The sequence below is a fragment of the Eptesicus fuscus genome, chromosome 7 (genome assembly GCF_027574615.1).
Source record: "Eptesicus fuscus isolate TK198812 chromosome 7, DD_ASM_mEF_20220401, whole genome shotgun sequence".
NCBI classification, from domain to species: Eukaryota; Metazoa; Chordata; class Mammalia; order Chiroptera; family Vespertilionidae; genus Eptesicus; species Eptesicus fuscus.
Genome location: NC_072479.1, coordinates 89613528 through 89630697, shown reverse-complemented (window position 1 = coordinate 89630697; position 17170 = coordinate 89613528). Strand labels below are relative to the sequence as shown.

The following is a 17170-nucleotide window of genomic DNA, read 5'->3' as shown; positions in this document are numbered from 1 at the left end:
AAACACTAGAGGGCCAGTGCACAAAATTTGTGCACGGAGGATGTGTCCCTCAGCCCAGCCTGCACCCTCTCCAATCTGAGACCCCTTGAGGGATGTCCAACTGCCCGTTTAGGCCCAATCCCAGTATGATCGGGCCTAAAGGGGCAGTGGTGGACATCCCTCTCACAATCCAAGACTGCTGGCTCCCAACTGCTCGCTTGCCTGCCTTCCTGATTGCCCCTAACCACTTCTGCCTGCCAGCCTGATCACTCCCTAACCACTCCCCTGCCAGACTGATTGATGGCTAACTGCTCCCCTGCCAGCCTGATTGCCCCTAACTGCCCTCCCCTGCAGGACTGGTCATCCCTAACTGCCCTCCCCTGCAGGCCTGGGTCCCCCCAACTGCCCTTCCCTGTAGGCCTAGTCACCCCCAACTTCCCTCCTCTGCCTGCCTGGTCACCCCTAACTGCCCTCTCCTGCAGGCTTAATCACCCACAACTCCCCTCCCTTGCAGGCCTGGTCCCTCCTAACTGCCCTCCCCTGCTGGCCATCTTGTAGTGGCCATCCTGTGTCCACATGGGGTCAGCCATCTTGTGTGTTTGAGTGATGGTCAATTTGCATATTACTCTTTTATTAGATAGCATAGAGGCCTGGTGCACGGGTGGGGGCTGGCTGGTTTGCCCTGAAGGGTGTCCTGGATCAGGGTGGGGCATGGGGCGGCCTGGGCAGGTGAGCGATTAGGAGCCAGCAGTCCAGGATTGTGAGAGGGATGTCCAACTGCCCAGGGATCAGGCCTAAACTTGCAGTTAGACATTCCCCAAGGGGTCCCAGATTGGAGAGGGTGCAGGCTGGGCTGAGGGGACATATCCCCATGCACAAATTTCGTGCACCAGGCCTCTAGTAAAATAAGAAAAACAATTATGCTCAGTAATCCAATTACTGCTATCATAGTTAACAGAGTGGTAGTTAGGTAGTTAGATACAAATTTAGGAAATATTAAAGAAAGGAGTTATTAGAACTTCTAGTGGCTTCTTCATTAGTTGTGGTTTCAAAATAGGACCATAAAATTAGAGTTCATGTCAATTATAAAAATAAATATGCTAACTCATAATGTTCCTTTGCTTAAAGTTGAAGCATTATTACTGGAATTTGTAACTGCTAAGATCATCTCAACTATCTATTTGTTTAGGTTCCAACAAATAATATTAGGAGAAAATTAGATGCATCATTTGGGGTTCTTTGCAACAGAGCAACAGGAAAACCGGGCTTGGACCAAAGCAGGCCCACAAAGATAGGAGGGTCTACAGAACCAAACTATAATTGTCTGATCAGGACACACGCATTAGAATGAATGAACACCAACTAGTTTTAATCTTTTTATTCCTCTGCTCAAGATTCAGATTCCAAAAAGGTAGCAACGAATTGGCCCAGCTTGCATCACAAGTCCTCATCAGGGCCAGCAGAGAAGAAAGCCCTGAAAAAGTACCACCTGATTACATCTAGTGGGAAGAAGAAATTACTCAAGATGTGATGTTCAGAAGGAGAAATATATGCTGAACAAAAAACAACAGTAAACAACCCTGCCCTGGTAACATTTAGCACATGGATGGAGGAGTGGTCCTGCCTCTTCCCAATGAGAAATCCCATCTGCAAAGATGTTGAATACTCAGGGGGTGGGCTCCAAAGGCAATGATGATAAGCCACACAATGACTGTTCTATTTGATCAGAAGTTGAAGATCAAGGACATCTCAAATAATTCTAGGTGCAATCCATTAAAATAAATCTGAGGTATAATGTGTAAAAAGCCAATATAAACTCCCAGAAGTCAAATAATCAAGATGGGAAAATGGGAAAAATAAGTAACCCATAACCAAGAAAAATTTCACCTCATTTGGAAAGCTAAGATTGAACTAGGAAGGTTTGTCCCTCATTAACGGCAACAAGTTTGTCCACCTTTAATTAATTTGTAATAAAACAGACACCTGATGAGATTATCCAGCTCCACAAGGTCAGGATACTTTTGAAAAACTAAAACAGGGTACGAATTTAAGAGTTTTGAAAAGACCTGGGCTTTTCGAACCATTTTATATCAGGTGACACATCAGTTACTGATTTGGGGATAACTTAATTACAAGATCATAATAATGTAAAACATCCTGTAATATGCCCCATCACAAAATAATTGCCAAAGGCAAGAAATTTATTTGTATTTTTTAAGGAAAGAAAGTTTGGCAATCATTTGAGCCATAATATCATTGTACTCTGAAGACTGATCGTTAAGCCTTAACACGATAAAAAAATACTACCACTTAGGAGCAGAGGTAGCTGCAGAAGATTTTAGGACTTCTAAATAAATATTCAATACTTGCTAGTTGGTGAAAATCCTTAAGGAGGATGACTCATAAAAAGTAAGGTCTCAAAATGCATGTTATGAATCTATCCTCAAAGGGCATTATGTTTACAATTTTTCTTAATTAAAATAGTTTCATTTAAGAAATAAACAGAGGAGGAAGTAAAGACGAGCACACAGACTGGTAGGAGGTGCGAGGGCGTGAAACAGGCTGGCTTGTCACCCACGAGTGCTGCTTTTTTAATTGGGAGGGAAATTGTCTGCCTCTACAGAGGCCATGTGGAGGAGCAAGGGGTCCCAACCACACACCAGACCTCCAGCCCAGGGTCCCAGAGCTGAGAAAAGAAGTCGCTAAGGGCAGTAAGAACTACAGGATATAAAAATCAGTGCAGATTGGGGCTCAGTGACACAGAGGCTAATTGAGACCCAGCTGTTCCTCTTAAAAGACCAGCACCACAAACTGAACTTACAAGGTCCTTCTTCCTATGAGTTCCAGCACCAGGGCGAGGCTCTGGGGATCACAGACACATATGAGGAGTAACTGGCATTGGGGCAGGAACTCAGGAGTGGCTTTCTTCCAGATGGAGGTGCTTGCAGGATCATTGTGCCTATGCTAGGACCTCCCCAGTATCAGGGCTGACTGGCAGCCATTTCTGTTTGCTCCACCCTGGTTATTCCCTAAGACCCCACCTCATCCGATTTACAACCCCACTCAAGCTGTGTACAGTGGGTTTTGCATAAAAATGGCCTGTCCTTGCTCAGGCTAAAAATCTCTCAAACAAGCCACAACTGGGTCAGGGAGCCCCAAACCTATCAATAAAAGGCCCAAGACCCGGCACCAGCACCAGCCTGCCTTGCCTCATAGCTGGACTTCATCTGGGTACTTTTAAACCCCATACAAAGAGGAGGAATCTTCAAATCTCTCTGTAGCTCCTGCTTGGTGGCCCCAGGCAGTGGCTGACTTTGTACCTCCCTGGACATCCAAGAGCCAGTGTACCCAGTGGTCAGTGTCAGACCATACCAGATTACAACTCTACACATCCATAAGTGACACACTCAAGGGGCAGACTCAGTGAGCATCAAAGCCCCAATGAAGCAAGTCCTGCTCCATAGGAGTGTCTTCTGCATAGCAGCTCTCCCACTGGAGTCACAGCTGGTCCTCACAGCCAATTGGCCTGGAGGTCAATTCCTCCCAGTGACACCAACAGTAGTCAAGTCTCAAATATAATAAGACTGTGCTCACAGCCCATAAATGGGTGAACCTAGACTGCCCAACTCAGGTAACTTGGGCCCTATAAAACACCTTCTACACAAGGCCACTCTAACAACTCAGGGACACTTAGCACCTCTACCCAACAAATAGAAATAAACACAGGGAAGCAGTCAAAATGCAGAGACGAAGAAACATGTCACAAATGAAAGAAATGGAAGAAAGCAAACTACTGGATAGAGATTTCAAAACCACAGTTATAAAGTTACTCAAGAATCTGCTAGAAACCTCCAAAAAAATGGAAAAGGACAAGTCAGAAATTAAGCATACAATGACTGAAATAAATAATAATATGCAGGGATTCAACAGTAGAGTAGAGGATTCTGAGAATCAAATTAATGATTTGAAATATGAGTTAGCAAAAAACACCCAACCAGAAGAGTAAAAAGAAAAAAAGAATCCAAAAATATGAAGATAATGTAAGGAGCCTCTGGAACAACTTCAAGCATACCAACATTTGCATTATGGAGGTGCCAGAAGAAGAGAGAGATCAAGATATTGAAAACCAATTTGAAGAAATAATGACAGAAAACCTCCCCTACCTGGTGAAAGAAATAGACTTACAAGTCCAGGAAGCACAGAGAATCCCAAACAAGAGGAACCCAAAATGGACCACACCAAAACACATCATCATTAAAATGCCAAGGGCTAAACACAAAGAGAGAATCTTAAAAGCAGCAACAGAAAAGCAGTTAGTTACCTACAGGGAATGCCCATACCATTGTCAAACTGAAGGTCATATAAAGAGCTTCATGGAAAAGAAAACGCTAAAGGAGTTCATCACCACCAAATCAGTATTATATGAAATGTTGAAGGGTATTCTTTAAGAAGAAGAAAAAGAAAAAGATCTAAAATATAAACAACAAAATGGCAACAAATACATACCTATCAACAATTGAGTATAAAAATAAATGAATAAGAAATCTAATGAATAGAAAAATACTGGTGAATAAAATAGGATCAGAGACATGGAAAAGGAACAGATTGATGATTATCAGCAGGAAGGGAGGAGAGGGGGCAGGAAGAGACTAAACAAAGATTTCTATATGCATATATGCATTACCTATGGATACAGACAATAGGGTGGTGAAGGCCTGGGGCTGGGTGGTAACTGGGTGAAGGGGGGCAATGGAGGAAAAAAAGAGGGACATCTGCAATAACCTCAACAATAAAGATTAAAAAAATAAATAAATACTAATGAAAAAAACAAAGAAAGAAAGGAAGGAAGAAAAGGAAAACATGCACAAGGAGAATGTGGAAACTTCAGACTTCCCACATCTCCAGTGTGTTCCCCAATGTTGGTGGTAGGAAAACAGAACTTTCATTAAAAAAAAAAAAAAAAAAATCCAATTCTATACAAAACTCTTCTGTTCCAAATAGTCTGCTGTCACAGCTACTAAAAATGCCACTCCAAGCCATGGCCAGTGTGGCTAAGTAGTAGAGCACTGGCCCATGCATCAAAGGGTCTGAGGTTTGATTCCCAGTCAAGAGAATGTACTTGGGTTGCAGATTGGATCCCCTGTCCGGACGACTGTGTACAGGAGGCAACGAATCAATGTGTCTCTCTCACATCCACTCTTTCTAAAAAAATCAATGGAAAAATATCCTCAGGTCAGGATTAACCAATAATAAATTAATTAATTAATTAAATTAAATACCACACCAGGATAATGCCCCACCACCATGCTTATAGTGCCTCCTAAAAATTCAGACTTCAGTCTCAGCTAGGACTTCATCATGCTGGTCATACCTTTAACTTGGAGTCACCTCTCTCTCATCCATCCCTCTCCACTCTCCAATCATTATCGCTCTCCTCAATCCAACTATCCACCCTCACTCACTATTCTTGGAAGATATTTTTGCTTCCTACTTTATCAAATGATTGAGGTACAAGGGTATCAACTCAACTCTGCCTCTGCACCAACAGACTTAATTAAATCTGTATCTGTTCTTTCCACCTTCCCTTCTGTATCAGAGGCCACCCTCCATTGAAAATGAATCACCTTATCTGTGCTTTCAGTCTCATCCCCCTTCCCTCTTCTATTAGACTCCACTTTATATATTAGCCATTCTATCGTATCTTCAATTTCTCTCTTTCTGGCTTTCCATTCTTAGCATATAAATATGCTAAAATTTCTCTCTAAAATGCTCCTTAACTCTGCATCTTCCCCCTACCATTGTCCTACATTTTCTTTCCCTTATCAGCCAATCTACTTGTAGCATATTCTCTGCCTCATCATGTGCCATTCACTCAGACAATACAACCAAATTTTTGTGGATAATACAATGGGGAAGGGGGAATATAAAAGATTCCATAACTTAAAGAGTTATTTCCCTCATGAATTTAAACTCTAAAATCAATATACAATGAATAAGCAAGAAAACAGAATAATTTCCAGGCCAGAATGAGACAACAAGATAATTGGTCCATAAATTAGCAAAATCCAATTGGATAGAGGGTATTTTAATTCCATAGTAAGGACTGCATTATGCTGTCACAGTGTCACTTAAATTCTATAAATTCCCTTATTTTGAATTCTTCAGATTTCATTTGACTTCCCATGTCAAGTTGCACCTACAGAGAGATTATACAGAAAGCAAATTTCTCATTTCAGGAGAGTTCAGGACTGCAGATATGCAGGGTGTGGCAAAAGTAGGTTTACAGTTGTGAGTATGTGAAACACAGAGTTTATTCATGTATTATTATTTATTAATTACTAGAGGCCCAGTGCATGAATTCATGCACCAGTGGGGTCCCTCGGCCTGGCCTGTGAGATTGGGCCAAAACCAGCTCTCTGACATCCCCTGGGGGATCCCAGATTGCAAGAGGGCACAGGCCAGGCCAAGGACCCCACCAGTGCGTGATTGGAGCCAGGGAGGGACACGGGAGGTTGGCCAGCTGGGAAGGAACTGTAGGAGGACTCCACTGCATGTCTGGCCCATCTCACTCAGTCTCCCTTAGTCATAATCAGTTGGACCCCACCAGTAAGCTAACCTACCAGTCGGAGCATCTGCCCCCTGGTGGTCAGTGCACATCATAGCAAGCGAGCAGTTGAATAGCCTTAGCATATCATTGGCATATTATGCTTTGATTGGTTGAACAGATGACCGGATGACCAGACAGTTAGCATATTAGGCTTTTATTATATAGGATTGTATTATTTTCCATATGAACAACTGTAAACCTACGTTGCTCAAAACTGTTTCTTCTCAGATCACTAGATTTGGTAAACCTGAAGTTTCATAATTAATGTTAAGGACATCACATTATTTTAGAAAAGGGAAATAAATCATTCACTTAACAGAGGTTGTATTTCAAGACTAAAAGAAGGAAGGATATATTGTTACCATCAAAAGGTTATGTGAAAAGGTAGAGGTTGCATCTTTCTCAAATATTAGAAGAGCTTTCTTCATCAAATAAATTGCTTTGGATAGCTTATTCTTCCTTATTTTATTCATTACACTGACTTCTGAAAAAGTAAACAAACACTTTATCAAAAAGGCAACATAAAAACTATCTTTACAAATTTTTGGAAAGACAGGTTATCCCAGTTTTAATTACCTGTAAAACAATCACTGTGTTCAGGTTGTTTTGGTTTTTCTGGAATTTTGGTAGATATATTTTTGCTAACGGTTGGAATCTGCAAAACTGAAGAGGGAGAAGGAGATTGCCATTACAATTAAGCTTATGTTCAAGAAAGGAAATACTTTCTAAACATCTACACTAATAAAAAAGAAACTGCAAATTGACCGTACCTCCACTACACCCACAAGCCACGCCCACCATCCAATCAGGAATGAGTATGCAAATTAACCCAACAAAGATGGCTGTGGACACAGAGAGCAGGAGGGAGGCTTGGGTTTCCCTGGCAATGGAGGAAGCCAAGCTTCCCGCCCACTCTGGCAAGCCCTGGCCTCCGCTCAAGGCTACGAAGTTTCAATTATAGAGGATAAATAAATCCCAACAAAAATGGCGGTGACCACAGAGCTGGGGAGAGCAGAAGGCTTGGGTTGCCCCCTGTGATGGAGTAAGCCAAGCTTCCTGGCCGGCCCTGGCCTCCGCTCAAGGCTACAAAGTTTCAATTATAGAAGATAAATAAATCCCAGATACTAGGGCCTCAGCTTGGGTCGCCGGGGGGCATGGCCAGCCTGCAAACCACCACAGGCCCCTCACCCAGGCTGCCCCACCCCCCAAGGGAACCCCCACCCTGATCCAGGACACCCTTCAGGGCAAACCAGCCAGCCCCCACCCGTGCACCAGGCCTTTATCCTATCTAATAAAAGAGTAATATGCAAATTGACTGTCACTCCGACACACAAGATGGCCACCACAAGATGGCCAGAAGGGGAGGGCAGTTGGGAGGGATCAGGCCTGCAAGGGAGGGCAGTTGTGGGCGATCAAGCCTGCAGGGGAGAGCAGTTGGGAGGGACCCAGGCCTTCAGGGGAGGGCAGTTAGGGGCAAACAGGCTGGCAGGGGAGCAGTTAGGCATCAATCAGGCTGGCAGGGGAGTAGTTAGGGGGTGATCAGGCTGGCAGGTAGAAGTGGTTAGGGGCAATCAGGAAGGCAGGCAGGCAGGCAGGCAGTTGGGAGCCAGCAGTACTGGATTGTGAGAGGAATGTCCGAATGCCCATTTAGGCTCGATCCTACTGGGATCAGGCCTAAATAGGCAGTCGGACATCCCTCGAGGGTCCAAGATTGGAGAGGGTGCAGGCTGGGCTGAGGGACACCCCTGCCCCCATGCACGAATTTCATGCACCGGGCCTCTAGCTGAAGAATAGTTATCTATTTGCAAAATACCATGTTATCTTTATCCATCAAAAGATAAAAATTCGCCGAAACTGGTTTGGCTCAGTGGATAGAGCGTCGGCCTGCGGACTGAAGGGTCCCAGGTTCGATTCCGGTCAAGGGCATGTACTTTGGTTGTGGGCACATCCCCGGTGGGGGGTGTTCAGGAGGCAGCTGGTCGATGTTTCTCTCTCATCCATGTTTCTAGCTCTCTATCCCTCTCCCTTCCTCTCTGTAAAAAAATCAATAAAATATATTTTTAAAAAAAAAGATAAAAATTCAAACAAATCTACTATAGTGCAGTTTTACTGGCAGATCTTCTTATATTTATGTATACGTGAGAACATAAGAATTTTCAAATTTCTTCTAACTCAAAAAATAAGTTTTTTCTATTTCATATAAATAAAATCATCTTTAAGATTGATAAGAACCCTAAAGGTGGCAATTTCCCAGGCCCACTGCACCTGTGAACAGGTGGAGGGGCCGGGCTGGCCCGGGCTTCGGCCTCAAGCATCAGGAAATGGCTGCGGGGGGCAGTCTGGAAGATGTCCATCAGGCAAGACATATGAAACACAGTTCCAGCCCTACAAGAGGGTTCCTTGGATCCATCCCAAAGTGTTGAAGATGACCCCCTTCTGGACACCCAGCATCTTTCACATTATTCCTTACATGCTCATTTTAGACCCAGATTCCATCCTCTTCCTACGGTCATTATAGCACATCTTCTCCTGCTAATACATGTTGTGTTTGTTATTTTAGCATTTTTAACAGGTGTGCTTTGTTCTTACCCTAATCCAAATGAGGACAAGTGCCCAGGAAACTACACCAACCCACTGAAAGTTCAGACAGTCATAATCCTTGGAAAAGTTATTTTGTGGATTCTGCATTTCCTTCTTGAGCGCTACATTCAGTATCACCACAGCAAAGTAAGAAACCGAGGCTATCACATGATCTACCGATCGACAAGGCATCTTAAAAGACTTGCATTAATGATACACTCCACTGATAAGCCCAGTTGTATCTCTCAGCTTGTCTGTGGCTTCGTTGAGTAGCAAAAATTACAGCAAAAAGAAAATCTGGTCCTAGCTGGTTTGGCTCAATGGATAGAGCGTCGGCCTGCAGACTGAGGGATCCCAGGTTCGATTCCAGCCAAGGGCACATGCCTGGGTTGCAGGCTCGATCCCCAGTGGGGGGGGGTGTGCAGGAGGCAGCCAATCAATGATTCTCTCTCATCATTGATGTTTCTATCTCTCTCTCCCTCTCCCTTCATCTCTAAAATCAATAAAATATATTAAAAAAATAAATGAGTAATTTTTAACATTAGATAATAAAACATTTAAAAAAAGATTGATAAATAAAATCTAATATACTATTTATCGGTATGTATGATATGCTTCTGAATGCTTTAGATGGAGATCAGAGATCATAATAGGCTACAACACTTAATTCTATCTTTAATTACTCAATCATTTAAAATGGAGAAAGGTAGTTATATTAATAGTGGCTATATAATCATGTCCAGAGTAAGATGGCTTTATCAAAATTTAATCTTAAACAGAAGAGTTTCTAGATCTAATGATATTAAATCTTATTTTGAGACTCAAGTAAACACATTATTTGTATTACTAGAGGCCTGGTGCACGAAATTCATGCACAGAGGGGGGTTGTCCCTCAGCCCAGCCTGTATCCTCTCCAATCTGGGACCCCTCAAGGGATGTCCGACTGCCCGTTTAGGCCAGATCCCAAGGATCTGGCCTAAACGGGCAGGCGGACATCCCTCTCACAATCCAGGACTGCTGGCTCCCAACTGCTTGCCTGCCTGCCTTCCTGATTGCCCCTAACCGCTTCTGCCTGCCAGCCTGATCACCCCCTAACCACTCGGCTGCCAGCCTGTTTGCCCCCAACTTCCCTCCTCTGCCAGCCTGGTTACCCCTAACTGCCCTCTCCTGCAGGGTTGATCACCTCCAACTGCCCTCCCTTGCAGGCCTGGTCCTTCTCAACTGCCCTCCCTTGCAGGCTGGGTGCCTCCCAACGGCCCTCTCCTGCTGGCCATCTTGTGGTGGCCATCTTGTGTCCACATGGGGGCAGGATCTTTGACCACATGGGGGGAGCTATATTGTGTGTTGCAGTGATGATCAATCTGCATAGTACTCTTTTATTAGATAGGATAGAGGCCTGGTACAGGGGTGGGGGCCAGCTGGTTTGCCCTGAAGGGTGTCCCTGATCAGGGTGGGGGTTCCCTTGGGGCGTGGGGCGGCCTGAGCGAGGGGCCTGTGGTGGTTTGCAGGCGGGCCACGCCACCTGGCAACCCAAGCGGAGGCCCTGGTATCTGGAATTTATTTTCCTTCTACAATTGAAACTTTGTAGCCTGGAGCAGAGCCAAGCCTGGGGCTCCCTCCAAGGCCCGCAGCCATTTGTGTTGGGGTTATAATTGAAACTTTGTTGCCTTAAGCGGGTGGGCCCGGCCAGGGTGTGTGGAAAGCTTTGCTTCCCCTGTTGCCAGCGGCAACCCTGGCCTGCTCTCTCAAGCTCCATTCTGCCTCCATGTGTTTGAATTTGTTTACCTTCTATAATTGAAACTTTGTAGCTTGAGTGGAGGCTTAGGCCTGCAACGGCTGGCAGAAAGCTTGGCTTCCTCTGTTACCTAGGAACTCTCTGTGGCTGTAGCCATCTTGGTTTGGGTTAATTTGCATACTCGCTCTGATTGGATGGTGGGCTAGCTTGTGGGCGTGGCTTGTGAGTGTGTTGGAGGTATGGTCAATTTGCGTATTTGTCTATTATTAGATAGGATTGCTGGCACATTTTCTTAAAGCTATTCTTGCAAGAACAACTTAAATTCAAATCACCTGTCCTCTGTCGAAGATGTCTTTCTCAGATTTTCATTAGCTTTCAGGGTAAAGTATAAACCAATTAGCCCTTCAAGATCTATCTGTGATCTACCTGCCTGGACGTATCTGTTATTCCCTGACACGTGCGCTTTATCCAGACATGAGAATTCCAGTCGTTCCTAGAACTGCTCCTTACAACTGTTTGCTTCCACCTTGCTAAAGATTACTTTCTCTATCCAAAATTATAGCCTCCTTTCAATCTTCTTCATAAAGCTAGTATTTACTAGCTTTCTGGTCAATTATTACCTCTTCCAGGTAGTCATCCCTGACTTTCTTATTTCACATGGATACTTCTCTTTTGTGTGCCTGTAACTAAAACTTTGAACCCACTTCTATCACATTTAGTAACCGCCCTCATTATAACTGGCTTATCTATAAGATCAAAAGTAGAGGCTGGGTGTCTCATATGTGATTCTTGGGTTTTGGTAGGCACTCAATAAATGGTTGTTTCATTGATTTCATGAAATACCAATAATTTACAAGAGCTCAAATAAACAATTTTTTATAAGTTTACTGACTTATTAGCTATGCAAGGTGTAAAAATAATGAAAGCTATCTATTGATATTTACCAGAGAAGAAAAAAACAAAATAATAAACACCCAGTTGACAAGAACATAATTTACCAATTAAATTAATTTTAAACTTAGCTTAAAACTGATTCAGAACAAACTGTTTGCTTTGATGACTATACCTTCCAGTTGGTCAAGAAGCACAACAGCTATTTGATGCTGAGCTTGAATTAATTCAAGATGTAAATCCATGATGAAACTATTTGGTGTGACTGGTTTGGCAATGTCTCCATCTGTATCCTGGGTGTACTTTGATAGAGTTGAAGTAAAAATAAAAAAGAAACATAGTTACAAAAACATACTAATAACAGTTCTACCCTATGAGCACACAAGTTATTTTACTCCTAGCCATTAAATCCTGCTCATTCTCAACCCGTTGCACTCTGGCTTACAAATTCATCTTCAATGACAAATACAAAGACTCTTCACTCTTCTTGATTTCTTCTGGGATGAGGGGATTGAATATGTTCCTGGCTTATGAGAGGGAAGCCACCACAAATCATGCTTTACTTATCTACTTGCAAGGCCAGCCCTCTTCCCAGTTAAGTAAAACTTAAACCTATGAGTTTCCCATTCTTACCTTGGCATAGCAATGATCAAACACTGATAATCCATTTGGCAGAGTAGCTAACATGCAGTTGACATTTATTCCACCGATTGCTTTGTCAAGAAGTTCATAAGCCAAATATAACTGTTCCAAGGGTTTTTTCTAAAGTGATTTTATAAATAAAAAAGAAAAAGAAAAGTTGAGGAAAATTCGCATGCAACATTTCTAAACTTCTTTTAACAATAATTCAAAACCAAATAACAAATTTAAATAGTCTATCCAATGTCAACAATATTACAGTTATCATTAAGTGTATTTGCCTTTTGATTAAATATGGAGTATTATTTAAAAAGGTAAAGTAATGAATACATTTCATCCTTTTTTTCCAAATACAAATTAGATTTCACAAACATGTACATAGCTTCCTTTTATGGTTTTCAGAATTCTGATTGTATCAAATATATAGGTAAATTTTAGAAAGGTAAATTTTAGAAATATAATTCATCTATCATTTTTAGATTATTTTGAAAGTTAATTTTTTTGAACCTCAGAATCTCAGAGGTAGAAATCCATATTTAGAAGCCATTAAATCCAATGGTCCACACCATGATTTAAAACACGAAATACCTTTTTAATGGAATTATTCTTATAGAGAGTCTAACATGAAAAGCAACCAACTTTGCTCAAGCTTTCTAACTTTCCATATATTCTCCAGAGAAATTTTAGGAAATAAAGCACACATATACATGCATAGAGTTGAAATCCCTGTGTGTCTGTCTGCAATGCCATTGCTCTTCTCTGCCCCTAGAGGTAGTCATTGCCCTTGAATTTGGTCTTACCATTCTTTTTCATGTTTTTAACCTTTTACTACATGTGTATGTGTCCATTAATGATATGCACTATTGCTTTGCATATTTTTAATTTGCTCATAGAATTCTGCAGTTTGTTTTTTGTCTTTCAACCACATATTGTTGAAAGTTTTTTATGCTGGTGTATGAAACTCAATGTGTCAGTCAGGGTTTGGTTAGGAACATAGGATGACTCTAGATATCCCAAACAGAAACGGACTTAATACACAGAGCTGGAGGTGTCTATCACCACTGGAAGGCATGGAGAGGAAAGTTCAAGAAAGTTGCCAGTGACTATTTTGCTGCTTCTGAAGTCTATGAATCTAAGCACCAAGAAGGCAGCTGACAACCTCAAGGATCTACTACACTGAAACAGGTGAATTGCAAGAGCTTGCACATTAGGACTAATAAATTCACTTCTTCCAACTACCACTGTAGCATAAGAACTCTCTTTCCTTCTGCATTACAAATTCATGCAAATGTCCCTCATTGGAAGACTAACCTAGAACCACACAGAAATGAGACGCAGGTTTTCCTCCTTTAATGCAAATGAGAGGATGGCAATGATGCCAAACTCACTCTAGCTCAAGCCCACTCTAGTTCATTCATCCTCATGGCTACAGTGAATTGTTGTTACACTGAGGAATATATCACAATATATTTATCCACTCTTCTGCTGATGGACATTAAGATTGCTACTGCTAAAAATATGCATTGCATTGTACTCATCCATGAATAAATACAAAGTTACAATACATACTTCCTTTACAATTCTCATACCATTTTTTCTGCTTTTTTTATACCCAGCCCTCTAGGACATGTTGAACAGATATTCTTATGTTGTTACATCAATATAAAGGGACTGATTTTCATCATTTAACATAAGTATAATACTCATTGAAGATCTTCAGATTGTTATGGAATACAGTTCTATTCCTAACTTGTTAAGAGTTATCTTTTAAAAAGACTACTGTTGAATTTTGTCAAATGCTTTTATTACATCTCTTTAACTAGTGGGGTGCATACTTTTTTTTCCTTTTATCTGTTAATGTGGTGTATTGCGTTATATATTTTCTAATGTTAAACCATCCTTGCATTCCTGGAATATACACAATTTGGTTACATATATCCATTCAAGATACGTAATATATATCTGCCCTTCCCCTTCTTGAATGGAGATACAAGAATCACAGGCTCATAAGAAAGGTTAAATTCAAGAGGTGGAAATGCTGTCCACAGTACCCTTTTTATAGAAATCTGGCTCAACCAAGAATCCGTGTTCTAGTTATTGTGATTATTATATTTTGTGTGGCAGACAACGTTGTGCCATGGGATGGGCTTAATGTCCAGCACTTGAACTACATTTGTGTGCACCAACTAAAAAGAATTCATAATAATAATAATGAAAAGAGTCAGTCTCATGGAGGTTTTGAGCATCTCAAATAGTATAAATTCAAATAATAGACCTACTTGAGGGCAAGCCCAAAAAATTATAAATCATTAGAGAGACTTTCTCTCATCCACTCCTCTTCTCAGCACCCACTGAGATACCTCCCTACACAAATAGCCAGATTTTTTCCCTAAGATGTAGTCTTTTGTAGGTTCTAACTCGATGTGTGAGTCTCAGTTCCAAGCCTTCATCTTTCTGTGCCCAAGCCTCATCTCTTGTCCCAGGATGGCTGTTATCTTAAGCATGTAACTGAGCCCATCAACCTATTGCAGCATCTACTCATAAAATTTTTTTCTGGTTTTCATTCCCCTTTCTATTTTGACCCCTGGGATTTACCTTACTGTCTAGTGAATTATGCAATGTACTTGAGGATACTTGTTCAATTCCATCTATAATTTATAGATGCTTTTGCAGCAAGAGGGTTTTCTGATCATCTAGTTTGCTGCTTTTCAAGAAACCCAGATCTCTAAGGATATCTTTTTACCATCAAAGAATTTCAAAGACCCCACACACACTCACATTCTATCATCATCATCACCAACACCATCTTATTATCATCTTCTTTATCACCACAGCTAACATTTAATTAAAACATGTTCTAGGTACTAAGCTGAATGCTTTACATAAGATTAATTTTTAAATGTCCACAGTCCAATGAGGTAGATACTCCTTAGTTGTTATAATTTTATTATCCATTTGTTGAAAAAATAGCTGTCACATGTTCAGTATAACTTTCAAATAGTATTTTACATAATTATAATAGCAGTTCATATTTTTTATATATTTGCCTGTGTATATGCAAGATATATCATTTATCTCACCTACAGACTCTGCTATGTGAGCATATGGATTTTGGACTGTCCTGACAATAAATTATCACTCCTTTTCACCACTTAACTCCCCCCACATGGATCTGAGACCCTAGTTTAAGATCCAGTGCTCTATATGAAACATAAGGGAAAAGCTGAAGAGCTACCATATGCCAGGTACTGTTTCTACAGTGTTACCAATATCTTGTTTAAATTATACAACTTAAGTAGTACCAGTAGAATAGATACTATAGTTATAATTTTACAGATAAGGATACTAACATTAAAAGAGATGAAATTATTTATTCACGATCACACAAGCAGTCAATCTCAGAGTCGGACTCAACTCCAGGTCTCCCAACACTAAGTGCACCCTTGACCACACCAATGAATCACCTCTACTGCGTCAACCATGTGCCCCAGTGTAGCTGGGAATGTTGTATATTGCACAATTTTAGGAGATACCATTTACACTGTTATCTGACGGGAAATCGTCAAAATAAGTTTATTTTGACGATTTCCCGTCAGATAACAGAAAATCATCGCAAGGACAGAGCACATTTTTATAATTTAAATAACAGCAATAGTTCATAAGTGATACTTAATTTTGTTGTTGTTGTGGGAAATTGGACACCTCCTAAGAAACCCATTTCATTTAGTGGCAATAGTTGCCAGAAATTTTCCATCACAAGCCAAAACCAGCACTTCAAAACTTCCACTAATATTCCCATCTCTGCCTATGAGGTCTTAGAGAGTGAGAGCCAGCCCACTCAGCCAGTAATTCTCAAATTCTTGTGTCTTAAGAATCCACCTGGGAACTTTTAAGAAGAACATATCTGAATTAAGAATTTTTAAAAACCTCACACCTGAATTTATGATTCAATATGTCTAGAATGGAAAATAGGAAGCTACAGATTTGACAAGCACTATAAGTAATCCCTGAAAACACCACTGGCAGGCCGTTATTAGGCCTCCTCAATCTCTTAATGCAGTTCAAACAATATCTGTTTTTAATTTAAGATTTCTTAACTCTAGCTCTCTTCACAAGACACAATACAGTGTAAAGAACTCAAAAATTCTACAGCAAAAGGTAGGAAAATTGCCTTATAGTTCTAAATGTATGTAGAAACCATAAATTGTCACAGTTTAAATATTCAAAATTATCTTTATAATTAACCGTTATACATTACAAAGTTAATATTATTCAAAACTTAACACTCATGTTTTTAACTATTTTAAAATACATTTTGTAAGACCTGTAATATTGGAAGAATTTCCCGGCCCTCGTTTGGAGTCCCAAGTAATTCACTAGTTCCTTTACTCACAGATATTTCTGAAAAGAGAGAGAGAGAGACTTATTTGGATTTTGATTGGAAAAAAAAACAACTTATGATATTTATACTACAATCAGAAACGGGAATTTTCACAGATCATGTAAGGTATAATAACAATGGCATTGTGGACCAATGGAGAGAGAGACGGGGGTAGGGGGAGAGAGACTGAGGTATTTGCTGGTGAAATGACATGATGTTTACTTTAAAACACTTCAGGAAAAAAGAAAGTGTTGCAGAGAGAGATGAAATGAAATAAGATTGACAAGATGTTGATAATTATTAGTACTGGATGATGCATACATGGTGATTTATTTCCTCTCTCTACTTTATATTTGAA

At 40.9% G+C, this 17170-nt stretch overlaps 1 protein-coding gene and 1 long non-coding RNA gene across 4 annotated transcripts in view; one reads left to right on the top strand and one right to left on the bottom strand.

Annotated features, from left to right (window-relative positions):
* The window catches only part of CFAP54 (cilia and flagella associated protein 54), a 247148-nt gene that overhangs the window by 186889 nt on the left and 43089 nt on the right, over positions 1–17170 (bottom strand). Inside the window, exons 15-19 of the mRNA XM_054719381.1 lie at positions 16756–16832; positions 12426–12554; positions 11968–12094; positions 7163–7249; positions 6949–7070 (exon numbers count right to left, since the gene is read on the bottom strand). Of these exons, the coding sequence (XP_054575356.1) occupies positions 6949–7070; positions 7163–7249; positions 11968–12094; positions 12426–12554; positions 16756–16832 (542 nt within the window). The remainder of the gene's footprint in view (positions 1–6948; positions 7071–7162; positions 7250–11967; positions 12095–12425; positions 12555–16755; positions 16833–17170) is intronic.
* Positions 1–17170, top strand: part of LOC129149840 (uncharacterized) — a 35156-nt gene that overhangs the window by 4171 nt on the left and 13815 nt on the right. The gene's annotated exons all lie outside the window — the stretch shown is intronic.